This window comes from Molossus molossus, unplaced genomic scaffold (genome assembly GCF_014108415.1).
Source record: "Molossus molossus isolate mMolMol1 unplaced genomic scaffold, mMolMol1.p scaffold_m16_p_1, whole genome shotgun sequence".
Taxonomy (NCBI): Eukaryota; Metazoa; Chordata; class Mammalia; order Chiroptera; family Molossidae; genus Molossus; species Molossus molossus.
The window spans coordinates 188,308,511-188,320,709 of NW_023425344.1; the positions used below are offsets into that span (position 1 = coordinate 188,308,511).

At 39.0% G+C, this 12,199-nt stretch overlaps 1 protein-coding gene across 8 annotated transcripts in view; it reads right to left on the minus strand.

Moving 5' to 3' along the window:
* ATP8B4 (ATPase phospholipid transporting 8B4 (putative)) overlaps positions 1–12,199 on the minus strand; it is a 254,349-nt gene that overhangs the window by 164,800 nt on the left and 77,350 nt on the right. The window contains exon 2 of one of the 8 annotated variants that reach the window (XM_036258122.1): positions 3,120–3,268. The exons of the other annotated variants lie outside the window; for them this stretch is intronic. Within the exon in view, the coding sequence (XP_036114015.1) occupies positions 3,120–3,223 (104 nt within the window). The 5' untranslated portion in view covers positions 3,224–3,268. The remainder of the gene's footprint in view (positions 1–3,119; positions 3,269–12,199) is intronic. 8 annotated transcript variants of the gene reach the window in all.

Below are 12,199 nucleotides of genomic sequence, written 5' to 3' on the forward strand. Positions count from 1 at the left end.
ATGTATTTCCTCTGTTCTTAAGAACAGGACCCAAATTCTTAACATGGTCTTCAAGGCCCTGCAGGGTCTGGCTGCCTCACGCTCTGAGTGGTCTCCTGACACTTTCTGCTACAATTTCGTTCACCTGGAATACAATATCTTCATTACTGGAAGATCCTGTGGTTCGAGTTACTTTCTTCTTTCCCTAATTCATTCTGTAATTTATTCGCTTATATCCAATTCTCCTCTTCTACTGTCATCTATTATTATTATTGCTATTTTTTTTTTCTTGATTGATATGAGAGAGAGAGGAAGGGAGAGGGAGAGAGAGAGAGAGAAACATTGATGAGAGAGAACATCGATTGGCCGCCTCCTGCACGCCCCTCATTGGGGATTGGGCCCACAACCTGGGCATGTGTCTTGACCGGGAATCAAACTGGCAGCCTCTTGGTGCATGGGTTGATGCTCAACCACTGAACCACACTGGCCAGGCTTATTGCTATTATTTTTATTACCATTGTATCCACCCTAACACTTCTAGCCTCCCATTTTCTGTTCAATCTTTTTATCCTGTAGAGTCTCTGACTTCCCTTCTTAGATGCCTCACCATCACAACAAAGCTAAAGAGGGTCACAGACTCTCAGTATTTAAGGAGTGGGAGGAACCTTGTAATATTTAGCCCAATGATACTCAAATTTCAATGTGCATAAAAATTCCAGTAAGGGCTGATTAAAATAGAATCATAGGCCTTAAACCCAGAGGTTTTGATTCCAGAGGTCTGGGAAAAGCTCAAGAATCTGTGCCCCAGTTGATTTGGACCCAGGCAATCCTCAGACCTCATTTGGAGAAGAACTATATAGTCCAGTGATGTCCATGGTGGCCCCCTGAGGGCTACCACAGAGGATGAGAGGGCAGCCACCAACACATGCTCTGGACCCTCCAACCCACCACCATCACCCAGGCTCATCTTGAGCAGCAACGCTTGCATCTGTTCTATATGTTCAGCTTCCATATAAGATTTCATTTGAAAGGGTTCTGCTGATTGGAAAAAAGAAGAGTTTGAAAATGACTGGTATCCAATCCTCTTGTTTTCTAGCTGGGAAAACGGAGGGTCCATGGTTCTCGGTCATACAGCCAATTAGTGACAGAGTTGGGACCAGACCTCAACCTTTTGACACCAGGCTGTGGGCTTTCCCCAACACCCTCCTGCCTCATGGGTAGAAAGACAATAAATGCATGTTCCAACAGTCCTATATAAGCAGTCTATATATCTAGACGGCAGTCATGGCTGGACCACATTTTATCACAGCACATAGCTGGAGAGATAGGAAAAGATAGGAGGAGAATGAATTCATGCTAGTTCATCAATCTGTATTTTTCATCCAGCATGTCCTTAGCTTCCCTCTGTAATAAACCTAAGAAGAGCTCATCATCCTTTATAGCCTGGATCCTTCTTTAATCTCCTCTGATCTCCCCTTTCTCTCGCCCCATCATTCAATTAGCTCTGCAAGGGCTGATCTTTGCTGGGGGCCAACCCTTCCATGAGTTATCCTAACACAATGATAGCCCTGCTACTGGCCTCCCAACCTGCCTTGGGTCCTCCCACGTGTGTACCCTCACAGCAACTCGGGCTTCCTTTCATCCTGGCACTTACCGCTACAAAATAGTCTGTTCATTTGTCCATCTCTTCCCCTAAACTCCAGGCTCCTTGAGGGAAGGAACATGGGTCTTAATAATCCCTGTATCCCTAGTATCTGGTATAGTGCCTGGTTCAGAGGAGTGTCACATAAATGTGGCTCGGATGACAGATGGATGCATGTTAACATGAATCACTGCCACTACTCTCGATGCCCTTGTAGAACTTTTACTTCTTGTCTCCGAGGAAGTCTCAACATGTGCATTTGACACACAGAGCAAATTAAATGATCCAAATAAAATGCATCTCTTGTTGCCAACATAGCCCCTTCCGTCTCCCTGATGTTCATGTGTTCTCCTCCCTGAAGCCTTCTCTAATCTTAACTCCATCTCTCAGTACTTCACTTTTCCTCTTTGCCCCTCAAGCTCCCTCATACTGGGCTTAACGCAAGACATTAGCCAAATTTAAAATCCAGCAAATACTTTGAATGAATGCTCACTTCTTTTCTAAAGCTTACAGAAAGCCAACTTTATTACACATATAGTCTCCATTTAAAAATGCTATCAACTTTTTTCACATCTTCAAAATTTTGTCTTTCTCCATCATCAGAGTCTGTTTGCTTCCTTCGGCAAATGTTTAGCATCACAAGCCCAGTTACACTGCCCCTTTCTTCCTCATCTCTAGCAACTGGTCCACAGTACCCCTGCCAGAGTTCTCTTTCCTTGTGCTGCTGACAGTATCACTCTTACAGCCCCCGGGTGCTTTGAGTCTTTAGATCTAATTTAGAGATCATTACTCTTAGTTTCTATGCTCTCTGCCCCTCTTTGTTTTTCTTCTTCTATTATTACACATCTAATTCTTGCCAAAAGTCAACAAGCACAGAGAATTTTTTTTCAATTCCTGGCATGGAATAAGGAAATAGATCTTAGTTTCTGAGACTATACTACTCAAGATTAAAGGTGGTTTAATGTTTCCCTAAGTTATGGCTTCAAGGCACCATTCCCAACCAGGTTCCCAAATCCTACTAAGGTCTTCTGCCACCTGGCCTTGCTTTGTCGACAGAGCCTGGATACTGATACAAACTTTCAGAAGCTGCACATTCCTAATGAGATGAGTCATTTTGCTCACTTGCCTTACTCCTGAATAAAAACAGTAAGATGCTGAGAGTACTGTGGCAGTTCTAGGGATAAGCCTGTTATATACGATATATGCACGATTGCATTATATTCGGGGTAGAAATTATGTCTAATTTAACTTTGCATCCCCAACATATAGCCTCCTTCTTGACACATCGTAGACATTTAATAAATGCCTATTCAGTTAAAAAAAAAAAAGAACAAACCGAACCTCTCAATTAAAAATTAAAAACAAGAGAGCATTCATTTCCTGGGTCTGCTATAACAGATTACCATAAACTAGGTGGTTTAAAACAACGGAAGTTTATTCTCTCACAGTTTTACAGGTTAGAAGTCCAAAATCAAGGTATCATCAGGGTGGCACTCACTTTGGGGGCTCTAGGGAAAGATATGTTCCATGCCTCACGTCCAGCCTCGGGTACCTCAGGCATTCCTTGACTTGGGACTGTGTAACTCCAATCTCTGCCTCCATCTTCCCTTTATCTTCTCTGTTGTGTGTCTTCTTGCCTTCTCTTTTCTTATAAAGACATTTGTGGTTGGATTAGTAGGATGACCTCATCTCAAGATTCTTAACTTAATTATATTTGCAAAGACGCTTTTTCAAAGATCACATTCAAGGTCCCGGTGGACATATCTTTGAGGAGGGGGCCACCATTCAAACAATGACTGTAAGATATGGTAAAACCTCAATTATGTTTTTAATGTATGTTGTGTGGAAGACTTGAGAGGATCAAAAAGAGGAGAAAGCAAAGATGGAAGAGGGAAGGAGGCAATAAAATGCCTTCACGAGTTCATTTTATTTTACTCTGAGCTGGGTAGTGAAATCAACAGCAATTCCTGTATTTTCTTTATACTCTTTTAAGTTTTCTTAGTTTTCTACCTACAGCAGAGAGATAATATGCCAATCTAAAATGCATGGAAGAAATTAACTCATTGATGCTATCTCAGGATATTTAAAGCAAAATGTTCCTGTAGTAGAAATGTGTAAGTAGTTAATCAACAATAAGTAGTTAATCAACAAATGCTGTTAAAACATTTGTTTGGTTTGGTATAGACAACATGTGGGCTCTGATTGAAACCATATTTACTCACTATAATATTATAATCTCTTTTAGCTTTCAGATTTTAAGATCTTAAGCAGGTTTTACATTATTAAATTCTAAGGCCTTTGTGGTTTAGGTTTGTGTTTGTTTGTTTTTTTTCAAAAGAAATTCTAAATCTCCTCCCTATGACAACAGAGAAGAGATACATAAATCTATTTTTTTTTTAAAGAAGAGAGAATTGAGTTTTAAATATTACATAGAACGTGGTGTATTTTTAGTGTTCGTTGTCATGCAGGATAAGTGGGTCCTCCTTACAGAAGAATCTTTTATTTTGGTGAGCAGCTGTGATGGGTTTGAGCTCAGAGCCAAGGAAGAACCAAACTACGTTGAGTAATAAGAGGGAGATAAATATGAGGGGCCCCAAATACTGAGAGAAGGAGATTGGCACCCACGACACGGAGCACTGAATGGGGAAGAGATTACACAAAGCCAGCAGCAAACAGAGAACTTTGAGGAAGAAAAATATAAAAATGGGATTTCACATTGTTTGCCATAAAGTATATGAAATTTCTCATTTATAACTGCCACAAAATCTTTATTCAACTCTACCTTGCTCTCTAATGCTTTTATGGGAGGGTGCGCTTTAAGGAGAGAAAAAGGGAGGAGCTAACATCTGGATCATATAAATTTTGAAAAGAAATCAGGAGATGCCACTGAAAAGCCCATGTGTAGAGTTTTGAAAGTTATAATTTCCTGTTACTTCAAGATGTACCTCATTTAGGAAAATAGTCACCATTTAGAAATTTAACACTTTAAAAAATTGTATTTATGCACTATAATAGTTTATTGCAATGGAAAATCATTTCTAAGAACAATGTCACGGCTCACATACAGAAACCAGCCCATTGGCAAATGGACACTTCCATCTGCAAAACTGACATGCAGAAACTGCCCAAGAAATGATCAATCCAAGACTGAAGAAACTGAAATTAATTTATTGAGGGTGAAACTATTTTTGAAACATGTTTTCTGTGAGTTCGTATCATGAGCTAAAAATTAAATTAATTTTTAAACAACTTCCTCTGGGGGAAAAAAAAGCACTGAAACTACTCCCATTAGCTTGCTTTTGAACTCATTGTCATTTAAGCCCATAAGAGTGTGTTTTATGCACATTGTTTAAAAGAAGAAGAATCAAGGTTTTTGCCTCATTTTTCTTTCAAATATGCAGTCTCTTCACATAGACCCTGAATAGCCATCCCCTAGACCGAGCGGTATTATTGTAACACACAGATGATCCGGACTGGCTGGAGATGGGGAGGGGGATTAAGGAAGTTGGAGCTCTGCCTTATGATTGACCACAGAAGCCTCCACTCCGATTGCAAGCCAACAAAGCCCTGATGAAGATAAGGTAAATTGCCCTGGCCGGTTTGGCTCAGCGGTTAGAGCGTCAGCCTGCAGTCCTGAGATACCCGGGTTCGGTTCCCGCTAAGGGCATGTACCTCGGTTGCAGTTTGTCCCCGGCCCTGGTCGGTTGTGCGGGTGGCAGCCACTCGATGTGTCCCTTTCACATCAATGTTTCTCTCTCTCTCTCTGTTCCTCTCTCTCCCTCCCACTCTACCTGAACAAAAAATGGAAAAATGTCCTCGGGTGAGGATAAAAAAAAAAAAAAAAGATAAGGTAAATCAATGCAGGGTTCATCCTTCTCCTACGTGATCAACAGAATCCCAGAACCTTGAGACTTCTCACTGCCCCACTTACAGGAAGCACACAGACACAAGTATGTATCAGCTTCAAAGCCATTCAGTTGAGTGATCTTTGATATTTTTGTTGCAGGTGCCCAAAGAGAAAGAGGAAGAGCATATTTAATAATAATAATCCACTCTTACCCAACACTGACATTTTGGATTAAATCCAGCAGAGGGCAATGCCATACATGAATTTTCCCCTCTCTTGGGTAAGTTTTTTCCAAGAATTCAGCAGCAAATGGTAGAGCTTTTGATTATCTGTCTACATACCTCTAAACCGGCAGAACAAAGAAGATGGAAACGGTTCCATCACAGCTGCCTGAAGGATCTGCTGTTCACACTGCCCAGTCGCTGCCCAAATTTATTCTAGGAGCTCTGCAGACCAGAACTGGTGTATACACTTTACACAGAGTGCTACATAGCTAGTAATTATAATATAAAACTTATATTCAAGTGTTTCAAACTATTGGTGTTTGGGGATTTATGTGTGTCACTAATACCTTTTTTTTTAAAGCAGAACATTTAAGGGTTGGGTTTTTTTTTGTTTTTTGTTTTTCATGATTAAGAAAAAATAAACTTGGACGTCTGGTAGCCACCCATTCAGGAAACCCATGTTTGACGAAACTGAAACCTCCTGGGGATCAGTCAATATGCCCAACCCGGTTTGCTTACACTTAAGCCCCAGGTCCTCTAAGAAAGGTTGTTTTCAGTGGACTGGGTAATAATGCTTCAAGTTCTAATTTCTTCATACAGAAAATAATGAGTACAATGTAAATAATGGGTACAAGATGAGTTGTATAAATATGTCGCAAAAACCCAGTCTTATGAAAAAAGGGTAATTCTGTCAATCAGACCAATCGAGAAACTACATTTTAAATTAAAAGCAGATGAAATATCAAACAATAAGAGAGTACTTATTTGAATTGAGACATGCACTTAAAGGAATGTTACCCAACCCTTAAAAATTGTGAGTATGAGACATTGGAAAATGGTAAATATGATGTGAAGTGAACAACAAAAGAATAAAAATATCACAATTATAAGAAATCTTGGCATAGAAAAAAAGACAGGAAATACAAGAAAATAGTAACACTTTTGGATATTGAAAGTAGGAATGTTATTTTCTTCCTTCTACTTTTTCTTATTTTCCAACTTCTCTTAATGGACATATGTTACTTTTTATAATGAAAAATAAAAGCTACATACTAAAGAAAAAATAAAACAAAATTTTCTATCCTAACAATTAGGAGTTACCATTCAAACTGGAAAAGTTGATTAAACAAAGAGAAACTTTATTTCTAGCAAAATAGTATTTGTTTACATAATTATGTAGCATCTAGGAATATCAAGCATGAATAGTGCAGACAATATTTTGCAGCAGTAAAAGAAAGCCCTTGTCTCTCCCTACAAATACATAGTTTCCAAATGAAAAATGATTGAATAAGATTGATGTGAACAGTTCTGTGAAGGAGCTTGGGAGATTTAAGCCAAATTGACCAGTGCTCAGGAAGGTGTGACATGGAATGCGTTGCACGGAAAGCGATGGTCAAGAGCAATTTGAAATCTCGAGGTGTCCAGGAAATATCCTGACCACAGAGGGATAACTGCAGTGACGCATCTGAGCTCAGATCGTTCTAATGCAGAAGTATGAGTTCAGAAAACACTCAGGATGTAAAAATAGTAAGAAAAAATGATGCTGACTCTATTTGTCAATAGTTATACAAACCGTAATGCTGGCAGCCGGCAAGATTTGAACAGAGAATCCAGGGCTGAGAAGCAGAGGTCAAGCTCATGGCAGAGTTCACTTTCTTCTCTGCTTGCTTCCCACGCCTGTAACTTGTTGCATAAAGCAGCGCCATCCAACAGAAACAGAATGCCAGCCGCAATGTGAGCCACACCAGCAATTTTTAATTTTCTCATAGCCACACTCAAAATGAGTTTTTTAAAAAGGTAAATTTAATTTTAATAATATATTTTCTGTAATCCAGTATATACAAAATCTTACGATTGCAATGGAATATTTGCAATGGAATCAATATACAACAAATTATTAATGACATACCTTACATTCTGCTTTTGGTACTAAGTCATCAAAATCTGGTAGATATATCTTATATTTATCACACATTTTCCTTTGGACCAGCCTCATTTCAAGTGCTCGGTAGTTACATGCAGCTAGTGGCTACCGAACTGGGTAGCCAAAGATCCCCACATACCTTTCCTTATCTAAAACTCATAGGACTAGAAATATTCCAACAAATATTGGAAGGGGCATAAATACATCAGATCAGCAAATGATTCAGCACTGAGAACAATACATGTAATTGGGAAAGAAAAGACAAACATGGAAAAAAATAAAATTTGAGTTTCAGAAGGAAAGAAACTTAATTATTTTAATTTTAATTAATTTTGGCAAAGTAAGTGTTGATTGGCCAAGTGTTTGACTAAAAATGTGAGCCTTACCACTAAAATAAATGTAAATAAGCATTATAGAATTATTCCTTTGCAAGGATAGTTATAATATGGAAAACTATGCTTACCATTTTAAAAACTAATGGAATATTTTGTCTTGGATATCTTTGACTATTACAGTGATATAGGCATAGAAATGTAGATATGGGTAAAGAGATGGCTGTCATTAGAGATTCTTAACGCTGCATGTTAGGGTCATCTTGGAAACTTAAAAAAAAAACACCAGAGCTTCACCTTCAAGACCCTATTTAACTGCTCTGGGTGTGGCTGGGGCCCTGATATGATGAGAAGCACCAGATAGATGACCTCTGCAGCAACAGTCAGACTCCCTCTCATAGCCCCTCAGCGGCCCAGCTGCTCCCACCGTGGCCAAGGATGCTACCATGCCTTGCAGAAACCTCCTCCTAGGAAACACTGAGCTATCGATTGGTATTCACAGGTTCAGTCAGCAGATACATGTCATCTTGCCTGGGGCAAGAGCATGTACTTTCTATTCAGCAATCACATTATTATTTTTTTTTTTTTTTATTTTTTTGTACATGCCCCTAGCGGGAACCGAACCCGAGACTCTCTCTGGTCCACAGGCCAACGCTCTGACCGTTAAGCCTAACCAGCCAGGACCAATCACATTAATTTTTACTGTGTGGAATCATGTCACGCCTACATAGGTTTTGTTTCTTTTTAATCTTCACCCAAGGATGTTTTTACTTATTTGAGAGAGAGAGAGAAACATCAATGTGAGAAAACCATCAATCTCCCATATGTGCCCCAACCATGGATCAAAGCAGCAAACTCTTGGTATACAGAATGATGCTCCCACCAACTGAGCCACCTGCCAGAGCACTCCTACTTCGTTTTAAAACTAAAGTCACCAAAATATTTCATCCAACTCTCATACAACACCTATTTTTTAAGCATTTTCACATATTATAACACATTGCAGATGCAGAGAATTGGTCCTGGTTTAAAAGGAATATGAGTCACAAACCAAAAAAGTGAAATTGAAAAAAGTTATAAAGGAAGGATTGTATTTCTCTAATTATTTTGTGGCTCGAGTTTATAATGTCCAACATCACGACTTGCACAGTGCTAAGAACGTAGCTGAGCAATGCTCCAGGCACTGAAAGGATAGATGTATATGTTTATTTATGGATATATTACATATAAGCTACATATACAGTATTTAATTATGTTTATACTTCTATAATCATGCACAAAGTCCTTCGAATGTAAAATAAATAGTGAAGATCTATCAGACCACAAAGTTCAGATTTACACATCACTTTATGAGTGGGTAGAAGGCTAATTTAGACTCTTACTTGCCGTGGAACCCTTGATAAGTCACTCCCTTTCTAGGTCTTAATCTCTTTATTTCTGAAATTAGTCACTATTACCCACACCTTGAGATTTTATGCGAGTTACATGTGGAAGCACTAGAGTCTATGCATGGTTGTTGCTCAATAAATATGTATTGAATATGAACATAGCTCCCACCTTCCTCACTGCTAAGCACAGAATGAATGAAACCTGATGCCCAGAAGGAAAATTAATTGCCAAAGTAACATAGTGACCACGTACATAGACCTAGGTTTCCTGAATAGTGTTTTCATTGTACCCCCTTCCCCTCAGGAGTCTCCTCCTATGACTCTTCTTCCTCCAGGAGAAGCCAATGATGGCTCCTGCCCTAGTATGAACCCCAAGTCCAAGACCTTCTGCCAGGAGCACACAGGGAAGCCACAAGTTCCTGGTGGTGCCCACCCCAGTGGGACACCCACCTTCAGCAATACCTGGACTCCCCTGATCCCCTCCAGCTTTTTATGTTATCCCTGGATTATGACCCACAGGTACCAAGGGTAGACCCAAAGCACTTTCCTGATATTTTCCATTAATATTGCCATGGGGACAAGTATGTATTAACTACTGTCTAAGTCAAGTTCATGAGAAGTAGAACCTGAGATGAGGATTGACATGCAAGCAGTTCATAAAACAGTACTTGGGGGAGAAACCATAAGGGAAGTGAGAAGCAACATGAGGAAGGGGAAGAAACCATGCAAGGGTATGACTACAAGCAAAGCCTCATCCTCAGTCTGGTCTCCACAGGACCTCAGGGATGCAAATTATACCTCAGAGCTTGTTCAGTTTGAGTCAGGAGTGCTGCTTTTCCATACTTCTGCACCCATCGATCATTGGCTCCAATAGCCCAAGGAGCAGTGCTTTGAAGAAAGTGGTAGGTGCAAGCCCTTAGAAGTAATGTACACAGGAGCTGGGAGTGAGCACAGGAAGACAGTGATGGTCTGGTCAGACAGCACCTTCGACCACCACCAGCTCCAAGGAGGACTCAAAGCTCCCTGGGTTATCTCAATCTGAGTCCATCTGATGTCTCCAACTTCTCAAAACCAAAAAGTAAAAAGCCATTCTCCAGAGCCTGGGTACATTCTGCAAAGACCTCCAATTCCAGCCAAAGGAATTGGCCAGTGATGAGACCTAGCAAAGTTTGACAGATCAAACTCCTCTGGTAAATTCCCTCTCAGTAAGGACACTTGTTACTGCTCAGTTTGAAAATTTAACAGGCACTATGCTAGACTCAAGGGACACAAATGTGATCCAGAGAGATGCCCTCAAGGAGCTCACAGTAGTAGGTAATCTTACAAATGGAAAATCTTGCCTGATTTTAACTGAATCCTAAAGAATACTCCTTTCTCAATGACATGTGCTTCTGCCTTCAAATTGACAACATCAGCAACAATACTTTTTAAAACATCACACCATATTGAATTACAAAGAGATGCTACCTCATAAGGACTCAACAAAAAGCTAAATGAAACCACAAGAAAATAATACTATTGCTATTTCTAATAATAACAACAATGTTAGTTAGCATGTGGGAAACTTTGGGTAATCAAATTCCTGAATATCCAAACTACTGGATTACTCTTATGGCCTCTAGGTAGAGGCCTCAATGACTATCACTGCCCAGATAGTGTCACAACTTTTAACTGGTAATCTGAGGGACATTAAAAAGATATGCTCAAGCCATTAAGTTCAAATTCATTATGTAACTGTATATATTTTTAACACACTTTATACGAGATGATACTTTAAGGCAATGAGACTGATTATTAAATGCTCCTAGGGAATTCATCAAATCATGTTAATGTCAGTCTAATAGCAAGTCAAAACTGCAAGACATGAGAAAGTCAGGATATGCAACAGCACAGCTCAAAGCCACACACTAGCTTACAAAAGTCATCACCTCTTAAGAACTTGCTTAGGACCAAAGAATCATTCAGGGTCAGGACTAGACTCATACTTAAAGTCTAAGTATAAAGCCCCTGCTTTTCAACAGCATACTACAGAGGCAACATTTGAAAACGTGCTAACATTGGAAATGAACCACATGGTTCCAGGCATCTTTATGGCTTATCCATGTCACCCCAGAGTCACACTTTCAGAGTCTCTGCCTCCATAACTATGGCTTTAGATAAAGACCATTTTTATTCACCATGCATTTAATACCATTTTCTAAAACAATCCAATATAGAAAAATTGTATGTATTCATCACATTATTAGTGATCAATCAACATTTAGGAATGAAAAGAGATTAATTACTTTAATTCTACCAGTTATTGTCTAGGCTCTCTCACTAGCTTTAATTTCTTGAAATTTTTCATTTCATGTGATCAATTTGTTTTATGATATTTCCTTCAAAAACTATTCTCTTCACAGTATCCAAATGATTCAAAATCATGGAAAGATGATGTTGACTGCCAGACTAAAGTACTTGTCACAAATTTACTTTTCCATCTGTTATACTTAGCCCAAAAATAAGGAAGAGAAAGAGAATGAGAAACAACGAAGTGAAGATTTTAAATTTATGTTTTGCTAAGTTTTCTGGAGGTATTTTTGATGTTGTTGTTGTTTGCAAATACATATTTTAAAGCATTTCAGATTCAAGAACCATTCCTATAAATATTTCTTTATTGGTGGATGAATTTTAAATCAATGAAAAATTTGTATTATGGTGAATAATTTATTCTAAAATCAGTTACTGAGTGAATACAAAATTCTTATCACTATCACTTGATACACTAATGTTTCAAGGTCTATCAATATTCCTCAGAAATTACCAAGTTAAATAATTCAAGTACTTATGAAATATGCACTATATACACAACGTCACATGTGTT